General features: G+C 35.4%; 1 protein-coding gene across 2 annotated transcripts; it reads right to left on the bottom strand.

The window, feature by feature from the left end:
* Positions 1-3,229: 3,229 nt before the first annotated feature.
* LOC109816250 (ARM repeat superfamily protein) lies at positions 3,230-18,297 on the bottom strand. Of its 2 annotated transcripts, XM_020381178.3 has the most exons (10): positions 18,154-18,297; positions 17,927-18,049; positions 17,638-17,841; positions 16,758-16,836; positions 16,272-16,417; positions 9,610-9,648; positions 9,423-9,536; positions 8,884-9,015; positions 3,633-3,746; positions 3,230-3,542 (listed from the first exon to the last, which is right to left on the bottom strand). In XM_020381178.3, the coding sequence occupies exons 1-10, from the start codon at positions 18,205-18,207 to the stop codon at positions 3,492-3,494; spliced, it is 1,056 nt and encodes a 351-aa protein (XP_020236767.1). In that variant the 5' UTR covers positions 18,208-18,297; the 3' UTR covers positions 3,230-3,491. The 2 variants fall into 2 exon arrangements, with proteins under 2 accessions (XP_020236767.1, XP_020236768.1); XM_020381179.3 differs by lacking the exon at positions 9,610-9,648 and having other exon boundaries at positions 18,154-18,296.
* Between the last annotated feature and the right edge of the window lie 6,709 nt (positions 18,298-25,006).

Below are 25,006 nucleotides of genomic sequence, written 5' to 3'. Positions count from 1 at the left end.
ATATTTATTTTTATAAAATTTAATTTAAGAATTATCCTATATAAATTTCTCATCCAAACACACTATATTTTAAAAATGGTGTGTTTGGATGAGAAATTTATATAGGGTAATTCATTTATTTGAAGAATTTCAAATTCTTTCACGTGAAATGTTTTGTTTGGATAAGAAATTTACAAAGAATTTGAAATCCAAGCATTTGTGAAATCCCTTAAAATAGTAAAATTTCAAATTCTTCCAAAAATTGGAGAATTTGAAATTCCTCATATTTGTTTTTCTTATTTCACTTATATATTTTATCTTATCTCTTCATTCTTTTAATTATTGAATATTCAAAAATATTTTTAAAATTATTAAATATTATCTAATATTAATTTTAAAATTATTAAATATTTAAAAATGGATTAATATTTTTTTTTATAAAATTTAATTTAAAAATCTCAACATATAAATATATTTTTTAAATCAATTTTACTATGATAGAATCAAATTATCATATTCAACCTTTACCAAAAAAAAATTATCATATTCAACCTAACAATTTAAAATTTAAGAAATTTGAATTGACTCATCCAAACAAAATATTTTAAGAATGATAGAAATTAAAATCAAAGTAATTCAAATACCAAGAATTTAAAATTCCTTGAATTTATAAAATTCCTCATCCAAAGTTATATGCTTTTTGAATTTTACTGTAATTACTTCGGCTATGTATTGTACATCTCTTATATAATTTTAAAATATTGATTTTAGTTCATGTTTTATATTTATACAAGTTTTAAAATATCAATTTAAAATTAGGTACTGATGTTTATAAGTTTTGGTAATGGATAAATAAAGTACGAGATATTTGTATACGCATAGCATTTTTTTTTCAGTTTAAAAACCACGTGAATAACAAGAAGAGAAATCCACAGGCCAAAATATGGGTGTAAATGTGTCGAAGAGTGAAGAGACATACAAGATTACACATTAATTGGTGTAATTATATATATATATATATATATATATATATATATATATATATATATATATATATATATATTTAAAAGACCAAAAGGGACAATAGTGATGTTCAACATTAGATCATTTCAAGCAAGTTCAAATAATGTTCAGTTGCAACAGAAGTAAGAATATATTCGTAGAATTGTTTTTTGATCTTTTAGAACAATAGAAAAATGAAAAATCAGTTTAAACTAATTAACATGAATACATGATAAAAGTAAAAATGGCTGAGTTCAATCTACAGACTACACTCGTCTACATCTGTATTATAATTAGTATTTTAGTAAGTGGAGATGTATGTTTATTATATATAATTAAAAGTTATAATAAATTATTTATAAATTTATACTATATTTAAATATATAAATTATATTTAAAATTTGTATAAATAGATATTTTTTAAGTACATAAATTATATTGTGTATTTATGATAAATAATTTATATTATAATATAAAATTATTTTTTATTGATAATTTATTTTAAAATATTAATATTTAATTTATAAATGATTATGATAAATAAATAAAATTAGATAAAAAAAGTTAAAAATTATTATAAAAAAAACTCCTAAAAAATTATAGTTTATATCTAATATATAAGAATTGATATATAATTAAAATTTTCTCTTTTGTAATTAGATTTTTTTATATATTTTTTTTGTTATCTTATTTCAGGCACACTCTTGTAACTAACTACAAAATTTCTCTCTCAATAATCTTAAATTATTTTTATTTTATCTCTATTTATCTCTCTAATCTTGTTACTCTAATTTAATATATTATCATTTATTTTTATCACTAAGTTGATTTTTAATAGTCTTTCTTAAAGAAGGGAATTTCGGTCCATCACAATTCTTTGTATTTAGGTGCAAATATATATATATATATATATATATATATATATATATATATATATATATAAAAGAAGGGATTCATTTATTCTAGAAGTATGTCTACCTAGACATATTCCGTTCAATAACTCATGTTTTACATTAAAATTTACATTAAATTTTAACGATCTAACTGTTGAATTTAAAGTGTTTAATGCATAGATCAAGTTTGCAAATTTTTAAAAAATTTGAAAATTATTTAATACTTTATTTCATTAATTCAAATTAACGGATAATCATAAAATTATTTTATGCATTGATTTAAATTAATGAAACAAAATATCAAATAATTTTTAAATTTTTTAAAAATTTGCAAATTTCATCTATGTATTAAGAACATTAAATTCAACGGTTAAATCGTTAAAATTTGATATAAAACATAAGTTATTGAACAGAATAAATCTAGATAGACTTATCTTTAGAATAAACAAATATCTCCTCTCACACACACAGAGAGACACACACATTGAGACACATACAAAGAGAGACACACACGCACATACAAAAACACACACAATTTAATATTATTGTCTAATTACTTAAACAAGTCGAGTTATGATTTTTTCACGTATTAATGGGTCTTTTCTTTTCACAAGTCATCTTCATCCTTTTTCCTCTAATCAACTCTTCTTTTTTACGAAAAAAAAAATCCTTTTGACAAAAGATTTATTAGATTTACTATTATTATTTAATTACAAGTCGAGTTACCATTTTTTCACGTGTTAATGGGTCTCTTTTTTTTTTACAAGTCATCTTCATCATTTTTCCTCTAATCAACTCTTCTTTTTACGAAAAAAAATCCTCATGAAGAAATCTAAATATGATCCGACAACCATGATCAACAACCGTTTGCATGCTTTTGTTGAAATTCTTTCACTATCTTCATCAATTTGATAACAACAAAGGTTAATTATGACTCACTTATTCAATCATTGCAAAAACCTTAAAAACATATAAGTTCATTTTTCTTACTCTATGTACCATTTTAAATCCCATCTTGACTCGTCCAAATTATTTTTTCTTCTTATATATATAAGAATAAGTCTTAATAGATTTACTTTACTCAATAATTAGTATTCTAATCAAATTTTAATAATCTAATTATTAAATTAAAAATTCTTAATATATAAATTAAATCTATAAACTTTTAAAAGATTTAAAAATCATATATTTTATTACATAAATTCAAATTAACGTATAAAATATTTTTACAATTATTCATCAATTTAATTAATAAAGTAAAATATCAAATAATTTATAAATATTTTTAAAATTTGTAACCTTTATCTATCCATTAAAAAGTTTTAATTTAATGATTATATCCAAACAAAACTGACTACATCAAAAACGGGATTTATAGACTATAGTACCTGCAGTTTTAGAGAATTCAAAATTCCAAATACACAAGGGTGCATCTTTCACTCATTCTGCCGTGTGTATAAATAATTTTGACCAACAATTCCGAGCCGCATAATTTACATATATCTAAAAATGGTGATTCTAAACTCAAAATGGAACATTTTGACTTGGAATGAGCTACATAACCATTAGAGTTTTAATGGAGACAAGGCAGGGTCAATTGATGGCAACACAAGATAACTACTTTGTGGTCTCAGTGGATGGTTCCTCGGCATTGCTGCTGTGAATCAACTGATCAAAACATAGAGTCAATAATTAGCTATACATTTAAAAGAGAAAGATGGGAGAAGGGTCAAGACAACTCTGATAAGACATGTTTACCAAGGACCCCAGTTGCTCATATGCTTCCAACACCTTTGGATCTTCCTCATCTTCATAACCTATTTGTACTATTCTAGGTCCATTTACAGACCAAAAGGCTCTTCGACCTGCCTCCTGCAAAACAAAGAAAGCTCATAGCATAAATCTGATGCATCGAGTAACGATATATCTGAAAGGAGGTTTTCAGAAAGAAAGAGAAGAAAATCAGAAAAAGGGATATCAGAAAGAAAGATGTGACAGTTACGTAAAAATTCTCATTACCCTTTGTGCTTAATTCATGGTGCTATATATGCACCTTACGTACAATGCGACAAAAGAAAAAAGGAATAAAAGTTTGTTAACCCTGTCCTGCATACAATAACCGAATTGCCCATTGAATAATATGCAGCCACTAATTCATTCAGTCACGTAATCGTCTAGGTGAGGTGGTTTGTTACGGATCCTTTGGGGTCTTCCATAAGTAATAACTTCCTCCTGCACACTTAATGGGTCTGGTGGGTCATACTGGGAAATGGGCCTAACACCTCCTCCTGGTTCGAGAGTCACCTTGTCCTCAAGGTGGAATTGAGCTTTAATTTGAGCCCACGGCTCCCAACTGGTCTCTTCTAGGGGAAACCCCTGCCACTGAATCAAGACAAGTTGTTGAGGGTCATCAGGATCATTCGAAAGCTTCCAGTTCAAAATGGCTACAGGTTCCAGTATGGGTTGGTTGTCCTCTATGTCCGGAGGTAAGCTAAGGGGCTGAGGTGATGGTGGAGGACCCAAATGAGGGCGAAGTAGACTGATGTGGAAGACATTATTAATGCGTGCAGTTGGTGGCAGGTCAAGCTTGTAGGCAACATTGCCAACCTTCTCCAAGACTTTGAAAGGACCAAAGTACCTCTTCTGCAGCTTACCAAGGTACCAGTGACTGAGGCTTGGCAACGAGGGCGGAGGCGAACATAAACCAAGTCACCAATATCAAAATGAAGATCGCGGCGACGAGTATCTGCCCATCTCTTCATGGCCTCTTGTGCCTTGTGGAGATTAGAGTGCAACTTACGCAGAATCGCATCCCTAGTAGTAACCTCGGAATGGGCTGCAACATTAGGTGAGTCCCCTATCAAATTCTGTGGAATGTTAGGTGGGGGGCGACCAAACATTGCTTCAAATGGTGTGAGGCCCGTAGAGCTGTTCACAGTGGTGTTGAAACACCATTCAGCCCACGGCAGCAGCTTGCCCCACAAGGAAGGACGATGATGCACAAAGCTCCTCAAGTATTGTTGTAGGATTTTGTTAGCCACCTCTGTTTGGCCATCCGTTTGAGGATGATAGGCGGTAGACATACGCAACTTAATGCCGCTCAGACGAAATAATTCGCGCCAGAATTGACTCAAAAATATAGGATCCCGATCCGAAATTAAGCTGCGAGGAAAACCATGAAGTTTGCACACCATGTTAATAAAAAGTTCAGCAACTTTCAGAGCAGAGAAAGAACGTGGCAGCATGCCAAAATGGGCCCCTTTGGAAAATCTATCCACTACCACGAGTATAGTAGTATGCCCCTGATATGGGGGAAGTCCTAGTATAAAATCCAGTGACAAATCTTCCCAGCAGCGCTCTGGTGGTGGGATAGGTTGCAGTAGCCCTGGAGGGCGTCGAGTTGGTGTCTTTGTCTGCTGACATGTAGTGCATTAAGAGACAAAAGTGTGGACATCCTTCCGCATGTTAGCCCAATAAAAATTGGCCTGCAACTTGCTCAAAGTGCGACTCACACCGGGGTGGCCAGCTAGTGGGGTGGAGTGAAATTCCTGCAAAAGTAGAGGGATCATGGAACAGGAACGGGGAAGCCAAATCTTGCCTTTGAAGAGAAGTAGATCCTGATGAAGTGAATAGTCCAGAAATGAGGAGGGGGTGCTAGCAAACTTGTTCTTGACGTCTTGGAAGTCACTGTTGGAAGCAAGGGAGGACTTTAGATCCTCAATGAAATCCATTTGGGGAATGGATAAGATGAAGAGAGCCGAATGTGATAATGTAGTGTCAATAGGGGTCGCTGGTGGTGATTCGACCCTGGAAAGAGCATCAGCAACAATGTTAGTTCTGCCTGGCCTGTAATGAATGTCAAAATCAAAGCCCAGAAGCTTGATCTGATAAGGCTGTTGAGCAGGGGTGAGAACCGTTTGTGATGTTAACTCCCTTATGGATTGTTGGTCGGTAAGTATGATAAAGTGATTACCCAACAGGTACTGCCTCCACTTTTGCACAGCACTTGTGATGGCGCATAATTCTCGGATATAAGCAGAGGAGTGTTGTAATTTGGGGCAGAACTGTTTACTGAAAAAAGCAATGGGGTGTCCATTTTGTGAAAGCACGGCTCCCATGCCCGTTGCTGATGCATCTGTCTACACTGTGAATACACAATCAAAACGAGGCAAAGCCAGAACTGGAGCCTTGGTTAGAGCAGTTTTGAGAGAGGTAAATGCAACAGAAGCAGAATCAGACCAATGAAAATTATCTTTCTTTAATAAATCAGTTAAAGCAGAAGCGATAGACGCATAACCTGCCACAAAGCGTCTATAAAAACCTGTAAGCCCCAGGAAGCCTCGAAGGGATTTGAGTGAGGTTGGAGTTGGCCATTCGAGCACTGCTTGAATTTTAGAAGGGTCAGGTTGCACTCCTTGCTGAGATACAATGTGACCCAAATAATGAATGGATTGCTGGCCAATTGAACATTTGGAGCCGTTGAGGTGAAAACAGTTTGCAAGCATAAGTTGGAAAGCTGTTTCCAGGTGGCTGAGATGAGACTCCAATGTGGGACTGTAGACGAGTATGTCATCAAAAAAAAACAATGATGAAACGTCGTAAATGTGGTCGGAACAGGTCGTTCATGGTAGCTTGGAATGTGGATGGAGCATTACACAACCCAAAAAGCATAACCTTGAACTCGAAATGGCCGTTATGGGTTCTGAACGCTGTTTTCGTTGAATCCGAAGGCACCATCAATATCTGATGAAATCCTGAGAAGAGATCAAGCTTGGAAAACCATGAAGCATGACCGAGTTCGTCCAACAATTCATCAACGGTTGGGATGGGGAATTTGTCCTTGACAGTGGCGGCGTTTAGAGCACGATAGTCCACGCAAAATCGCCATGTGTCGTCCTTCTTTTTGACTAAGAGCACCGGAGATGAGAATGGACTGGTACTGGGAGTGATAAACCCAGATTCAAGCATCTTTGCAACCTGTGTCTCGATTTCCTGTTTTTGGAAATGAGGATAGCGGTATGGTCGAACTAAAATGGGAGGGGTATTGGGCAGTAGGGGAATGGAATGGTCTGTGCTTCGCGAGGGTGGAAGGGATGTAGGGGTGGTGAATAAGGTGGAATATTTTGTGAGTAATGATTGGAATGGGGGGCAATGGAAGGAATGGTGGAATTTGTTTGTGGTTGTTGAGTTTGAGGGGGTAAGGGTAGTGTTGGTGAAGAAGCCTCTAGTATTAGTTGGAAAAGAGCTTCAACACGGTTTGTATGATGTAAGCGTCGTAACTGGTGGGCAGTGATTGGGATGGGGCTGGAGCTATGTTCTCCCTTTAGTTCGACCATGTTGCCTTCCCACATGAACCACATAAAGGGCCCATTGTAGTCCATAATAAATGGGCTTATTTGTGTAAGCCATTGCACTCCTAACACAATATCTGTACCAAAGAGGTCTAAGGGGTATAGATCAATGGGAAATTTCAGAGATGCAAGAGTAATTTGGGCTTGAGGACAATAAGTTGTACACGGTAGGAAGTCTCCATTACCTACCATGACCTTTAGTGGACTCGAAGTGGGCTCGAGGGGAAGGTTAAGGAAGTGGGCCACTTTGGATTGAATGAAATTGTGTGTTGCCCCGCTATCCACCATAATATGGACCTTGTACCCTTTAAGTGACCCGGTGATCCGAAAAGTCTGTAGAGTCCATTGACCCGAAAGAGAGTGGAGACTGATCAGACCCGCTTCAAGTGAAGGGTCATCAGGGGGTTGGGATTCCTGATCTGGAAGACTATCAGAGATGTCGTCAGCCGCAGGGACAACGAGTAAGAGAAATTGTGATTTGCAACGGTGGCCCCTGGTGTACCTTTCATCGCAGTTGTAACAAAGGTTCTTGTCCCTACGATCCTGCATTTCGGCCTCAGTGAGTCGTTTGATGGGTATTTTGGTAGAGGGGGTAGGAAGGAGGGGGGGAAGCGGTTTGGTGGGGTGGATGCGGTTAGTGGCAGGGATGGTTTGGAGAATCTGGAAAATGGAGGTGTGACAATACGGGACTTATCGTCATGAAGCTTGGTAAAAGCCACCGCCTGAGGCATGTCGGTGGGTTGTAGAGCTGTAACCTCCCGACGGAGATGTGGTGTCAACCCAGAAATGAAGCAACTAAGGTAGAAACTAGCTGGGTAGCCAGAGATGCGATTGGCAATGGATTCGAACTCAGTGATGTAATCTTGAAGTAATTGGGCAATAAACTATTGCATTATAACATATTAACACAATTTATAAAAAGCATCTTAATCAAGTTGCATTAATCATTGATGAAACAAGGATTGATAAAAGTTAAAGAAAATTAATAACTGTTATGCATATTATTACTTACAAATTTAAATTTGTCAAAACTTGTAGAATGCATGTTTACTAATCAAGATCAAGATCAAATATTTGCTCTCCTATTCCAAACTCAAACCAATACCAATGTAACATGGAAATTTTTAAATTCCTACTAACTATCTCAAAAAACCTTGAACATAATTATAAACTAATTGCAGGTGTAGCAATTTAATCAGACCAGACCACAATTTAAAATCCTCTTGCTAAGGATAAAATAAATGTAACCATCCCCAACACTCATCCTAAGGGAGGATTTCAAGTCTACCGGTCTGTTAGGATGCCTCAGCTGCATACATCACTGCACTTCCACTTGACACTTATCGTTAATTAGAAACGGCTCGTCGCGCCGTGACCTTCTCTTGAATTCTCAAAACTAGGAGAGAAAGATAAGTTCTTATGGTACACTTGCATATGAAATAAAGTATATTTGACAGAATTCTGAGTGCGCTAATAGATTCACAAACCACTTAATATACAAAAGACAAAAAGATAAAAGTAAGTTTTCTGCTAACATTCCTAAAGACAGAGTTGCATTGTTTTTAATGCCAATAATGTACTTGCTAGATTTCAAAACCTCTCTCCAAATCTAGTCAGAAAACATCTGAAGGAGAAGGGAGCAAAAGTTCCAAATTTACCTGCAATATGATCAAGTATATGGCTTCCAATGCCTGAGTACGAATTTCTGGATCATTAACTGGTTCACGTTCAATCGAGAGTGCAGTCCCAAGTTCAAGTGGCATTTTCGATCTATCTTGCTCACTGTAGATCTACATAAAAATTAATTAATCAATGCAATTGTCACAATACAAACTTTAGTAGTCAAGATTATATTCTTAAGCTAAAAGGATATCATATGATTTGATTGATGTAAGTTCCAAGTACAATAAAATAAATAAAATAATTTTAATAAATTGAACTTATGTTTGCCTTTCATAATGAGAATTTTGACCTCAAAACAAATTAGAAGGAAAAACTCGTATAAACATAAATGATACAACAAATTAAAGAAATGGTGTAATGATAGACATCAGCTAAACTACAGTTGTTACTCGATTGAAATTAGTTTAGCCTCATTATGATGAGTAGTTAAAAATTATTTGGGTGAGGTTGGCGGAAATCTGTTCATCAATATGCAGAAGCATGCTTTGAGATCAGAAAAGGTACAGCATATAACCTTGTTGCCAGCTACAGGAAGAAGTAATGCAGGCCAGAGAAACTCTGACACCAAAAGCAAATTTTGCAGCTGATTCTCAGCTTCAAAACAACAGTTGCGAATAGTTCCAGAGACCTGCAAGCAATCAAATACGCAACAATTTTCAGATGAGAAAAGTTACGAGCAATAAAACATGACAAATAAAGACCTTCCCATGTTGGCTTAGCTTAGCCATTAGAAACAGCAACTGAAAATAGCCACAAAAATCAATGTTACTGTCACCATAATTACCATAAACAAATCTGTCAGGCAAAAATTCAACAATTACCAAACAATATCAACGATTAGTTTTCACATCGTATGCTCAGTTTAAAGAATACTGTTTCAGGGCTAAAAGGTTCTATTTATAACTAATACCAGGTTCATAAGCAACATCAGGCACAGTCCATGTGCCTGTAATGCATGCATCCCAAGGCATCAGCTAGGGGTGGCAAATGGATGTATCGGATAAAATTTGATTCGGATTATAATGGATGGATTAAAAACAATTCATTAATTAACTTATATCCATTAAATTCTCATTAAAAAAAACAATTCATCTATGACCCATTTAATAAAATTCATTCAATCCATCCATTAACAATATTTTATGGATAGATATCCAATTCATCTATAAAATTATTTTTAAAATTTTAAAAATTATGACTATTTTAAATTTTAAAAATGCTTTTTTCTCAACTATTCACAAAAATATTTTCAACTCCGCCTCAATCAGAATATCTTCTACTCATTCCCTATCAGATTATCTTTAACTTGATCTCTATTAGAGTATCTTCAACTCAGCCTCGCTCACATGATCTTCACCTCAGCCCCAGCCGAAGCATCTTCATCTCGGCCTCGACCAAAGCATCTTCACCTCAGCATCAGCAAAACATCTTCAGCCCAACTTCAACAAAAGTATCTCTGGCTTGACCTTGGTCAGAACATCTTCAGCACAACCTCAGCCAAAACATCGTCAGCTTGACCTGAGCCAGAATGTCTTAGGTCAACCTCAACTAGAGCATCCTCAACTTGTCTTAACCAGAGCATCTTTGACTCTCAGCCTTGAAAGAGCATATTCACCTCACCCTCGGCCAGAACATCTTCAGCTCAGCCTCGGCCAGAACATCTTCAGCTCAGCCTCGGCCAGAACATCTTCAGCTCAGCTTGGCTGTTAGTGTATATGGGTTACAACAAAAGGGAATATTTGTTTGTTTGTGCTTTTTGCTTTTTGCATTCTGTGATATCTTTAGGATATCTTCAGAATCTTTTTAGTGGACAGCTGTCCTGCCACCTCTCTAATTTTTCTCTCTCTGCTGGTTGCTTTTACAACCGTTTTCTCTCTTTTCTCTCACTGTTGTTTTTAGAAAAGGTTCCCTATATATTCAGCTCTCCTTGTATTCCTTCGTAAGCATCAACGATAATAAAACTTCACTATTACATTTTACCTCTCTTGATTTTATCTAACATGGTATCAAGAGCCTTCTGATCCTGTACCCGGATCTTAATTTTTCTTCCTCATCTCTTCTATGGCAACTTCAAATAATTCCTCTCCCTTTTCACAATTTTTCTCCAACTCCATAGCTGAAAAACTTGATGATTCAAATTATCTTCACTGGAGGCAGCAGATCGAACCAGTCATCAAATCCCACAAACTTCAACGGTTTGTGGTTAATCCGCAAATTCCACCCCGGTATCTGACAGATGCTGATCGTGATTCTGATATTGTTAATCCAGCATATGAAACCTGGGAGGTCCAGGATCAAATGCTTCTCACATGGCTGCAATCGACGCTCTCGAAGTCTATCCTTTCCCGTGTCATTGGCTCCGTTCACTCTTATCAAGTGTGGGACAAGGTTCACGAGTATTTTCATACTCAAACTAAAGCTCGTGCTCGACAGCTCCGCACTGACCTGCGTTCCACCACTCTTGATGGTCAGTCTATGCGTGATTTTCTGACTCAAATTAAAACTATTGCTGATGAACTTGCTGGAGTTGGGAGTCCTGTGTCTCTTGAAGAATATGTTGATGCTGTTCTTGAAGGTCTGCCTCAGGAGTATGCACCTGTGGTCTCTGTTATTGAAAGCAAGTTTGTCACTCCTCCTATTGCTGAAGTGGAAGCTCTTCTTCTTGCTCATGAGTCAAGAGCTAACCGGTTTCGTAAGCAATCCTTTTCTCCTTCAATTAATTACACTCAGGGTTATTCTCGTGGCAGTGTTAGTGGTGGTCACAGTGGGCGTCGTGGTGGTCGAGGTTCGGGCAGAGGCCGTGGTGGTCGTTTTGCTAATTTCCAGTGCCAGATTTGCTTCAAGTATGGCCATACTGCCAATGTTTGTTTCTATAGAGCTGATGTTAATTATCAACCTGCAGAATCCCTTGTTCTGTATGATCCTACCACACTGCAGCCTGTGCAGGTCACTTCTTCTTCAAATCTTAAAGGCTCCAACACTTGGGTGAATCCTAATCCGAAACAGCCCAGCCAGGAGGCTCGTGTTAATGTCACACCAAGTGCTATGGTTGCTAATACTTCTCAACCAGGTGCTAACTCTTCATGGATTCCTGATTCTGGTGCTTCATTTCATGTTACTGGTGAGCCTCAGAACATTCATCAACTTGAGCATTTTGATGGTCCAGACCAAATTTTCATAGGAAATGGTCAAGGTTTGCAAATCAATGGTTCTGGTACTTCCATTTTTATTTCTCCTATCAACTCTCAATTTAAGTTTCACCTGAATAATCTTCTCCATGTTCCTCTTATCACCAAAAATCTGTTGAGTGTCAGTAAGTTTGCTAAAGACAATTGTGTTTTCTTTGAGTTTCATGCTAATCATTGTCTTGTCAAATCTCAGGACACCAATGAGGTTCTTCTTCAAGGTGTTGTTGGTGCTGATGGGCTTTATTCTTTTCCTCATCTAAAGCTCCAAGGTCCCTCGGCATTGGTCTCTTCTTCAGCTCAAATACCCTCTCAGTCTGCTGTTTCACCTTCTGCAGTCTTAGATAGTTTCAATTTCAATAAAAATTCTGATGTATCTAGTTCTTCCACTATGTGGCATACTAGACTTGGTCATCCTAATTCTCATGTTCTTAAGCTTGTTCTTACACAATGTAACCTTCTCTCATCAAATACACATGTTACTGAATTTTGTTCATCTTGTTGTGTTGGAAAATCTCGTAGACTTCCTTCTTCTGCATCTCAAACTATATATTCTGCCCCCTTGGATGTAATTTTCACTGATTTATGGGGACCATCTCACATTACATCTTTTTCTGGTTATCTTTACTATGTTGCCTTTATTGATGCTTTCTCTAAATACACCTGGATATATCCCTTAAAATCAAAGGCTGAAACTCTATCTGTTTTTCAACAATTTAAGGCTATGGCTGAATTACAATTCAACACCAAAATTAAAAGTGTTCAATCTGATTGGGGAGGGGAATACCGAGCTTTTACTTCCTTTCTTGCCACAAATGGAATCCAACATAGAGTGATTTGTCCCCACACACATCATCAAAATGGTGTGGTTGAAAGGAAACATAGACATATTGTTGAAATTGGTCTCACCCTTCTTCATCATGCCTCCTTACCTCTAAAATTTTGGGATTTTGCTTTTACCACTGCTGTTTATCTTATCAATAGATTGCCTTCTGCTGCATTAAACTTTAATGTTCCTTTCACTACTTTATTCAACAAATCACCAGATTACAAATTCTTAAGAACCTTTGGTTGTGCTTGTTTTCCTTTCTTAAGACCATATGCCAGTCATAAACTTAATTTCAGATCCCAGGAGTGTGTTTTTCTGGGATACTCAAACTCTCACAAAGGGTATAAATGTCTCTCTTCTTCTGGCCGAATTTACATTTCAAAGGATGTCATCTTTAATGAACATAGGTTTCCTTACACAGATTTGTTTCAGCCAAGCCTTACACAAAATGTCTCTCCATGTCAATATTTCAATCTCAATCCAGATTTGTCTCCTCCTTGCACCACTTCAACTGTTCTCTCCCAGCAGCCTCCTTTGCCTTCTCAAATTGGTGATTCAAGTGTATCAATCATTCCTTCCGTGTCTTCTTCCCAAAATGTATCTCCTTCATCTCCTGAGTCTTCCTCACAAAATGTCTCTTCTCCTACCTCTTCCACTGCCCCTGCCAGTATACCAAGAACCATTAATAACCATCCTATGCAAACTAGGTCTAAATCTGGCTTTCATAATCCTCGGATACATCCATCCCTGTTCTTAGCTCATAGTGAACCTAAAACTGTTAAGCAAGCTCTTGCTGATCCTAACTGGTTCTCTGCTATGCAACAAGAGTACAATGCCTTAATGCTCAATCATACTTGGGATTTAGTTTCTCTGCCATCTGATCGCAAAGCAGTTGGATGTAAATGGGTTTTCAGAGTCAAGGAAAATGCTGATGGCTCTATAGATAAGCTCAAAGCTCGGCTAGTTGCAAAGGGTTTTCATCAAGTGCATGGTTTTGATTTTCATGAGACTTTCTCCCCTGTTATTAAACCTATAACTATTCGCATTATTCTTACTCTTGCTCTCACCAATAATTGGAATCTATTTCAGCTTGATGTAAATAATGCTTTTCTGAATGGCACTTTGGAAGAAACTATTTACATGGTGCAGCCTCCTGGATTTGAAGCTGGGGATAAGAGTCTGGTTTGCAAGCTAAACAAGGCCCTCTATGGCTTGAAACAAGCTCCTCGTCAATGGTTTAACAAATTAAAATTGACTCTAACTCGGTTTGGCTTTCAAGCTAGCAAATGTGATCCATCTCTGTTTCAGTACCAACATCAAACTCATACCATTTTTATTCTAGTTTATGTGGACGACATCATTATCACTGGCAGCTCTTCTTTGCTCATTCAACAAATCACCAACCAACTTGACTCAATTTTCTCTTTAAAGCAATTGGGAAGCTTGGATTACTTTCTAGGTATTGAGGTTAAACACTTGCCTGACAAGTCTCTGGTTCTGACTCAAAGCAAGTACATTCGAGACCTTCTTTTTAAAACTAATTTGGCTGAAGCTCATGGTGCTCCTTCTCCTATGTTCTCTAACTGCAAATTGTCCAGGTCTGGGAATGACTTCTTTCATGATCCCACTTTTTTTCGATCTGTTGTTGGTGCCTTACAGTATGCTACACTTACAAGACCTGAAATCAGTTTTGCTGTTAACAAAGTTTGTCAATTTATGGCTACTCCTCTTGACTCTCACTGGGTGGCTGTCAAACGTATCCTCAAGTATTTAAAAGGCACACTCTCTTATGGTCTTCATATTCAACCTGCTGCTGTAAACGGCCCCATCTCTCTCACTGCCTTTTGTGATGCTGATTGGGCCTCTGATATTGATGACAGGAGGTCCACTTCTGGTTCTGCTATCTTTTTTGGACCCAATTTGATATCTTGGTGGTCCAGGAAACAGCGTGTTATTGCTCGGTCCAGCACAGAAGCTGAATATCGCAGTATAGCCCAAGCCTCTGCTGAATTAACTTGGATTCAAGCCCTTTTGCAGGAACTTAAGGTTCCCTTTTCTACACCTACTTTACTCTGTGACAATCAAAGCGCGGTGGCCATTGCTCACAATCCTGTTTTCCACAGCAAAACAAAGCACATGGAGATTGATGTGTTCTTTGTTCGTGACAAAGTCCTATCCAAGCAACTTCTAGTTTATCACATACCAGCTCTTGATCAATGGGCTGATCTTCTTACTAAGCCTTTGTCTGCTGCTCGGTTTGAAGTTCTTAGGAACAAACTCAAAGTGCAAAGTTTTTGTGTCAAAACTTCACCTTGAGTTTGAGGGGGGCTGTTAGTGTATATGGGTTACAACAAAAGGGAATATTTGTTTGTTTGTGCTTTTTGCTTTTTGCATTCTGTGATATCTTTAGGATATCTTCAGAATCTTTTTAGTGGACAGCTGTCCTGCCACCTCTCTAATTTTTCTCTCTCTGCTGGTTGCTTTTACAACCGTTTTCTCTCTTTTCTCTCACTGTTGTTTTTAGAAAAGGTTCCCTATATATTCAGCTCTCCTTGTATTCCTTCGTAAGCATCAACGATAATAAAACTTCACTATTACATTTTACCTCTCTTGATTTTATCTAACATTGGCCAATGAATCTTCAACTCTACCTAGGCTACAGCCTATAGTATCTTCACCTTGACGTCAACTAAAGTATTTTCAATTGGTCCTTGACTAAGGTACGTTCACCTCAGTCTAAGCTAGTGTAAGTTCAACTCAGTCTTGGCATCCTCACCTCTTTTAATGAAACCAAACTAAACTGAACCAAACAATTTTTATTGGTTAAGTTTCTATTCCTTAAAACCAAACCAAAGCAACTTGTGAAAACCCCTATAACCTATTAGTGAAAAATGAGTGTAAATTTTTAAAAAAATTAAGAAAAAAATAAATAAGAAAAAATATGTTAGATTAATTTTGATCCATTGAATGTTTAACTAGATGGTCCATTGGATTTGTAAATAAAAGGAGGGATTTTTATACGTCCATTCCATTTAATTATATGATTCATCCAATCCATCCAAGTCTTTCTTTTTTATTATTTTAACAATTAGATGAATTGGATTTTACATGGATGGACTAGATGGATCACGGATAAATAGATTATTTTGCCACCCCTAGCATCATCCCATCAGTAAATAACTCCAAGAATGCAACTAAATCATCCGTTGATAACTTCTTCCAAAAGTAGTTTAAAAATCAAAGTTCATTGAATATAAAGTACTTCTCAATTGAATTAAAAATAAAAATATTCAAACATTACCCAAGGCTGGGAAACACAAATTGTTTAGAGTGCAGCTATTGCACATACCCCTTTCTTTCTCAACAAACTGTTTGAATCAAACTGTCTGATTATCTGCTTTAAGAGACCCCGTTTTGGGTCAAGGAGAAGCTCCCTCCCTTCCCGCTGCTTTGAGATGTTAACAAGTATCGAACCAACATGCTCAAATGCATCATCTGGTAAAAAACACTTTCACTGAATCAACATGACAATTAGTGGAGAATTATCATCAATCACAACATCCATCTGAAAGGTGCAGAAAAAATCCCAAAATAAAAATGTCAAGCTTCCTGGTTTTACTATTCTCAAACCATTGAATCTAAATTCCCTGGTACAAGTGCCTCAACCGATACAGAAAACTGCTCAGAACTCAACAACATGTCACGAGATCCAACGGAGTAAAACTAATTACCTACAGATACACAAGGCATAAAAACACATCTAGTCACAGAAAACACACATACAAAATGCTTCTACAAAATTAAGTATAATCATCCAAAGTTGAGAATGACTCACCATTACTCTCATGAGTGGTTCTGCAAAACGATCTCACAAGCTTCATTACATATAATCCACGCACCTTCTCATCTTCAGTCTAACAATCACAAGAAAATCACCAATTAACAACACTATATCAGTATTAAGATCCTGTTTGGATAAATTTTTCCACAAGCACTTACAACAAAGCTAAACAAATTGAACTTCTCCCATATGTCAAAATCAACGTAAGCACTCCAGAATTTGGACTTCACAGAAATTACATGAAACAGCTTTTTATAAAATTTTAAAAGCCTATTTGGATACAAATTAAAACCACTTTTGAGAGCTTTTCTACCGAAAATAAAGAGTATTTTTCAGCGAAAATAAAGAGTATTTTTCAGCAAAAATAAAAAAACTCCCAAAAGTGTTTCTAACCTTGTATTCAAACAAATCCTAAATACATAAAGTTCATTCTAACTTATAAGAGAAGCTCACTTCATTAAAGAGCTTTTGTACAAGAAATAAAGAGTATTTTTCAATAAAGAAACCCCCAAAAGTACTTCTAACATTGTATCCAAAAAGACCCTAAATTCACAAGTTAATTTTATCCAAACAGCCCCTAAATACCTAAGTTCATTTTTAACTTATTATGAGAGAAGCTCACTGCATTTATCTTAAAAGTATTTTCAAAGAAGCTTATCCAAACACGGCACAAAAACAAAATATGGACCATGCATGCTTCAATTCCAAACACGCCTTCTCTAACCAATTGCAGCCTATATATAATCACAACAACACTTCTTTAGAAAAAAAAAAACAAAAATCCAATATTTTAATTATTTTTCCACTACAAACATTTTTTTCCTATAGATAAACAAACAAAAACACAAACACAAACACAAACACAAACACACACCTGAAGCAAGGAAGCAGCACCAGCATCGAGTTGAGTGAGGTTGACCAAAAGCATGACAAGCAAGCGACCAATCCCGCACTGGGGCTTGTACAAAACATCCATCGCCGTTTCGACCAGTCCCGCACGAACCATCGCCTCCGCGAGACTCGCGTTCTGCGACAGGTTCACCAGCGCCTCCGCCGCGGCCTCCGAAACCCCAACCTCCTGAAACGACGCGCCGTTTTTCAGCAGAAACCTAACACAAGAAGCAGAAGAAGGAAAAGTGGTAGTGTGCGCGTGAGCGTGTCACCTTGGGTAACGCTAAGAGGCGCGACAAGGACGGTAAGAGCGTGTTTGGGTAATCGGCGAGGGACTGCAAGCCCTCGACGGAACCGGTTAATCCGCGAACTATGTCGACGGCGGCTTTTGTGATCTGAAACGAGAAAAGCGTGTGGAGGAAGAAGGGGCATAATGGGGATTAGAGAAAAAGGTGAAGTGAAGATGAAAATGAAAAAGAGTGAAGAGAGTTAACTTAACCTGTGGCGATGGAGAAGATAGAAAGCTCACGAGTTCTTCCATCTCCGTCGCCATTTTTTTTTTCTTTTCTTTTCTTTCTCCACTCTGCTGCTATGTCTTATGTCGCCGACTTTGCTACCTTGGTTGCTCTTTGTATACTTTTATACGACGTCGTTTTTCTTTTTTCTTTTTTCTTTTTTTTTTTTAATTTTTCTTCTTATGTAGTTATTCTTTATTTAATTCTGCTACGTTTCCTGCATTTTGCAAAATATTACTCCTTTGCACCATAATTTTTATGTTTAAGGTTTTTGTAATTTAATATTAGTATGTTATTCCCTCTGTTTTTTTTTAATTATTTTCAAATTATTTTTTTATTCTTTTTTATTATTTTTTTTTAAAATTAATAATTTATTAATTTTTTTATTTTTTATTCTTATAATTAATATATGTTTACTGAATAATGTGTTTATTCATTTTTAATGTACTTATTTCTTCACCAATTACCTAAAGAATATAATAGAAAATTAAATAATATATATTTTAAAAAATTAAAACATTAATTATTTTCTTAATTTTTTTAAATAAACTTTTAACGTCAAATAAAAAAATAGAGAGATTATATTTAAAGTATTTTTTAATATATTGGAAAATTGAGAGTAAGAATTTCTATAGTTGTGGGGCAAGAATATTAATTATTAAATAGAATTTATATGAAAAAATAATTAATGTTGATTAGAATGCGTAAATATTGGAAAAAAAATATCAAAAATTATAGTTGGAGGGAGTAGTACTCATACACGGGTCAAGCTTTTTTAATATTTATTTTTTTTATAAATTCTTTTTATATGAGAGTTTTCTCACTTCATAAAAACAAAATATGTAGAACGGTACGAAACCATTGAGATATTGAAATCAATATTGGATTTCATATTTAGTTTTCGCAGTTGGAAAATTATATATCCACCCTATTAATAAAGAAATCGATGTTTTTAGTGTATTTTTTTTTATCATTTTATCCCATAATTTTTAAAATATTTTGTCTCTCCATATATTTTTCTATTCAATTTTTATTTTTTTTCCATTTTTTCATAAATTTATTTTTGAAACATTTTCCATTTTTTAAACAATTATTTAAAATTATTTGTAATTTCTAATTATTAACTACTTACACATATTTATCATTAATTATTATTATTTATTTTATTCTTATTTTTACGTAAAATAATGAATGCATGAATTGTCTCTATTACTATATTCTCTTTAAAATCAAACTAGTTGGGACTTAATTGCATATAGATACTATCATAACTACTCAAGTTCCATATAACTTTATGTACGGGTTAGGCCATTCGGCCATACCCCTCAGCCACTGGGCCATGCTCATTTGACCATACCCCTCGGCCATTCAGTCACACCAATTCGACAACACAAAAAGCAAGATCCCATTCAGCGCCTTTGGCAGCCGATAGGAGAGGCCCGCTTGACCATGTCTCCCATCCTGAGAACCCCTTACACCATTTGGCACGGTCGGCAGTCGAATGGGACCATACCAATCAACATACCTCGGCACCTTCGATGACCGACGGTCGATCGACATCCCTGACAACCGAGACAATTTAGCAAAGGTGATTTGTTGACTGGTTAATCATCCCTAAGTAGTGATTAAGGGTTAATCATATGTGTAAGCTGATTAACAGGATATTACTTAATTTGGTAACCTTAGCACATGGCCCATCGAAGACTAGGCCCATTAATGTCAGTATAAATAGTTCACATCTTGAAGTAAAGTTACTGTTCATTTATTATTATCAATATTCGTACTTGTTCTGACTTGAGCGTCGGAGTGCCTTTTGCAGGTACCTTCTCCCATCGGAATATATTCTTGGAGCACTCGTTCGGCCTTCAAACTATGAGAAGATTACCGGTGTGCCCTTAGATAGGTACATTTTATAATTAAAAAAAATAGAGTTCATAATGCGTGAACCTTCGATCTATATAGATGTTCTTGTTTAGAGTATTTATCTTTCTTTTTCTTTACATTAGAAAACTATCACTTCAATCTTCCATGATATTTTGTTTCAAGATATTGCCATAATATAGAAGTTGGGACTGAACTGTAATTGTTACTATCATAATAACTCAAATTCCATATAACTGTAAAATCACAAAATATATATATATATATATATATATATATATATATATTATATATATATATATATATTAGAATTCAGATTTCATTGAATATGAATTTTCTTCATGTTCATGTTGAGAGTATAGTTCTGTTTTTTACCTCAGAGAATGATGAATCCAATCTTCCATCATATTCAATTGGTACTGGTTGCAACAATTTTTGTTGATCTTCCATTGAACCTATAGATGAGAAGTTTTGCATATGACAACAAAATTCGCTTTCAGTGAGGCATATAAACCTTTAATAAACATGTTCTAGTTTGTTTAATTCATTTTTTTATTCTATGAAGACAACAATTTTGTTCAATTATGGAAAAGTAAAAAAAATAAAATTAATAATATGATCCCAAACATACATTTTTTTTCAATTTTTTAAATTTAACCAAACTTAATGATCGAATCATGTCAAGGAGGTCAAGAGGTGACACATTGAAAGACTCAAGAGGAATAAACTAAACATGAAGATTTTAGAGCTTGATGGGCTTGGTGGGCCCAAGTTGCTCTTCACTTGGGCCATATTATGAGACACATTATTTGTATATATTATATTATAGGTTACATACATTTTGGTCTTGTATTTTGGGCCACATAAGTTAGGGTTTTGGGACCTTAGGCTTATTGGGCCTATTTTGGGGCTTAATGGGTCTTAGGTATTCTGGTACCCAATATTGGGCTCATTTTGCTTCTTTTATTATTTCTTAGTGTTTTGGATAGGTTGGTCATTATATTTAGGCCATTAGAGTAGGTTTTGAGAGAAAAAGCTTAATTAGGCAAAGTTAACTAAGCTAGGTCACATTTAGGTTTATTGAGTTGCATTTGGTGCACATGTGCTAGCCTAGGGTGGGCTACACTTGATCCACACCAAATGACATCCAAATTCAACCTAATTTTGTGGCTGCACATGGCGATCCCATTGGCAAGCCAAAATTTGAATTCAAATTTTGGCACCACTGCACCTAGTCACTTTGTGGCTCCACATTCATCCTTCCTTTGGCCTATAAATCAAGTTCTCCTCACTCATTTGTATTCACTTTTGATATATGATATTTAGAGCATTTTCTTCGGCCAAATTCTCTCCTTTAAAAGTCCTTTTGGACGCATAGAGTTTAGGGATCCTAGAAGGCTTCTAGGTTAGGCACCTTGTGAGCAATCCTTTGCTCCCTTAGCTTAAGTGCTTCCTTCCTTTAATTCTCAGCATCTTCACCTTCTCCTCTGGACCTTGCACGTCCAAAATCAACTTAAGGAAGATCTAAGGGACTTTCATACCATTTGATTGCTTCTATATCTGGAATTAGGATATCTCCGTACCTTGCTGATACAAAGGCGTTGTCCTTTGCTGATTGGTAGGTGTACTTGCTCTGACACACGCAGCTTTGATTTGTGGATATGCGCTATCTTTTCTTTCTCCTTACACTTTGATGACGTCATATGTTCTTCTAAGAGTGTGGATGCTAGGTAGTTTGTCGTATTGTGTTCTTCAGACACAGTCCAACATTCCTAATCTTCGTTTGTGTGTTCGAGTCTCAGTCTAGTCGGCTGCATAAGCTTTTCGACTCTATCTAGGATGTTTTGTCCTCGTCCATGATCTGATGTCTTGTTATCTTTTGTCCTTCGTCTAGGTTGTTCATGTCCTGTTCTTTATTCCTTTGTGTAGGTGTTTTTGTCTGATGTATTTTCTTTGTTTGCTCAGCCTTTATCTAATGCTTGACTCATATCTCTTGATTCTGGTATAGATGTATATTCTCTATTCTTTAGCTTACTTGTACTTATATCTGAAACACTAACACACTTGTTAGTAATAACGACATGCATTATATTTGTCTCATTCAAAACTTTGTTGAGAATTGCTTTTGTCTTCGTTTGACTTCACAATTTATCCCTCACAACACATGTGACAAGAGATTGGGGGTCTACCCAACATACAATTGATACCCTAGAGCGAGAACACTCAATCTCCCTTACCTCGATGAGCGTTAGACAATGGGTATGAAATTTTGGAGAAATCTTCAAAAGCCTCATGTTCTCCATGTTCTTTGGGCACAAAGAGGAGAACATAGAAAAAAAGAAATATAAATTAACTACGCTTAAAAAACCTCTCTTTAATAAAAAAATCAACTCCTTCTTATATTTTTTTTTAAAACAAAAAATAATTAAAATAAAACCATAGCATAAAACACACATTTTTCAAAATACACTTAATTAAAGAATTAACTAAAACACGTGTAATTACATATGAAATCTCAATTATTTCTCAAAACTCCTTTAATCAATAAAAAATCTTTTATTAATTTATTGAGAAAATTTGGGGTGTTATAACTTCCCCCTCTTTTGGAAATTCGTCCCCAAAATTACCTATTGCAAGCAAAAATGGATACAACTTTCACATTTGACTCTTTAGCTCCCAAGTAGTACTTGCCTCTATGTTTCCTCCCCAAACAACCTTAACCAAATGAATGTCTTTTCCTCTTAGTTGTTTCACCCTTTTGTCATCAATCCTTAAATGGACAGTTTCACTGTTGAGATTATTCTTCAGCCGAATGTTGACCAACTCAAGAACATGAGAAAGGTCATGAATATATGTTTAGAGTTGTGAGATGTAACATCCTTTTTATTTTACAAATAAATAAATAATTATTTTAGATTAATTGAGTTATAATATAGAAAAAAAAGTTTCTAATAAATAAAACAAGTAGGATGGTAAATCGGAGAGTATAAGTTCAACCCAAAGACTAATTATTAAAAAAAATAAAATAAAAGATATTCAATTATTATGCACTTTTTGAAAACCTAAAGCACTCACATAAAGGAAACTAGAGGAAAACATCAGAAGGGGGGAGGAATAGCGACCGAAGCCACATGAATCATGTAGAATCGTGAGATCATCACTTCATGTATAAGGGGAGTGAGATTATCATATCTATAGATATATATAAGGGATAATGATAGAGAGACAACCTCTAAGCCTCTTAAATTGTTTGTTTGTTTGATTTATATTGATATATATATATATATATATTTTAAGAATTTGTTGCTACTCTGTTTTACAAACAATGAATTTACTTTAATTAAATCTGTTCAGTAATGAGTTTATGTATCCTGAAGGTTTGGGTATTACATGTATGAATCTGGAGGCTTTAGGTTTAATTGGATGAACTTTGATGAATTGATGATGTAATAAAGTTATTGCAATATTTAATGATCGTTTGATCAAATTGATTGTAAATTGATGAATATGTATGAAATTAGGGAAAATGAACTATGCAAATTGTGATTCTACGAAGTTCATAATCAACAATTGTGTCGAGTGTGAGAATAGTCACACCGAGTGCGAGACTACAAAAAAAGTCTTTGACTTCTCTGTGTTGGGCGTGAGGTGTTGTGCCTAATGCCATTTGACATTGATTTTGGAGATGTGGGGATGTCGAGTGTGGCCCTAACCATGTGCATTGGGCAAAAGGGTTCTAGAGGGGTCACTGACTCCTCAACATTGGGTGTGGGGATATCCACACCAAGAGTGAGTTTAGTAGAGAGGTCATTGATCTCTCCGTGCCAGGCATGAGTCTGGCATCACCAAGCGCCACACTATTTTCCCAAATAACGTTAACTGTGCGAATAAATTAATACTTGAGAAGTCGTGAGGAGGGATTAACACTATAAATTAATAAGATGAGAGAAATGAGTTCACAGTGTACAAGAAGTTAATTGAATGATGTATTCTTGTGTGTGTGTATGTATAAATGTTGTTGTATGAGAAGTTATACTAAGGCATGATGTGATGAATTACTATGAGAAAAGTGATTAGATGTGATTGTTGAGTCCATGCATACATACTTTATTTACAAGATAGTGTGAGTCTATGCAAGTGAGATATTATAGGTCATCTACCAATGCTCTGGGAGGTGTTATGGTGGGGAACCTCTAACGAAAATGGGAGGCAATGATGGTCAATTGTAATACTTTGATAGGACCTTATTGAATGTCCCTTGGTTGAGGGTGATTCAAGGAGAATTTCTATAGATGAGTGGTTCTTACACTGTAGATGGGTGGTCTCGTTCTATGGCTCTTAGGCTATTCTAAGTAGAGGTTGATGAGGAGATTTGGTATCACATGCATATAGAGTTAGGAACATGAATCTACAAGAGTCTTTATAATTACAATTATGAATGATTGAAGTATATGTCTTGTTGGTTATTAACGATAAATTAATGCATTGTCATTATTGTTCTGGATGTGTGGATAAGGATTGATGGATATTGGAGATTAACTAATAATGTGGATGTGTGTAGTTACTATTATACTTCATATATGTTGTGTGTGGATGAGATGTATTCTTACTCCTTATGTTTGCGTTATTTTTTTTAGGTTGATTGCCATTTGTAGAAATAGATCATGTATAGGGAGATGTATTTGATGGAGATGAGACTTAGAACTTTATTTGTTTAGGGGTTTTACTCTAATTAGTGTGACATTGGGGCGAAGATTTATAGTTTTAGTATTTTATTTGGAATTGTTCAACTTTTAATTAATAATGTTTTAAATTAGAGTTTTGTTCAAATAGGCAGTTTGTGCCTTAATTTAATTTTACACCTTAGTTAGTTATGTTTTCTTTTAAAATTTATTACATATTAAATTTTTTATTTAATTACTCATGATAGAAAGGTGTCACATGAAACATGGAAGA

Source organism: Cajanus cajan, chromosome 3 (assembly GCF_000230855.2).
Source record: "Cajanus cajan strain Asha chromosome 3, NIPB_CcT2T_4, whole genome shotgun sequence".
NCBI lineage: Eukaryota > Viridiplantae > Streptophyta > Magnoliopsida > Fabales > Fabaceae > Cajanus > Cajanus cajan.
The sequence above is the reverse complement of the archived record's forward strand: the minus strand, read 5'-3'. Positions and strand labels throughout refer to the sequence as shown.

Bases quoted from the DNA above. Each gene is read 5' to 3' on its own strand.
- LOC109816250 (XM_020381178.3), bottom strand. From the start codon at position 18,207: ATGGCGACGGAGATGGAAGAACTCGTGAGCTTTCTATCTTCTCCATCG. The intron at 17,842-17,926 runs GTGACACGCTCA...GCGTCGTTTCAG, and splicing joins GCCTCTTAGCGTTACCCAAG to GAGGTTGGGGTTTCGGAGGC. The intron at 16,837-17,637 runs GTGTGTGTTTGT...TGTGATTGTTAG, and splicing joins GTGCTGCTTCCTTGCTTCAG to ACTGAAGATGAGAAGGTGCG.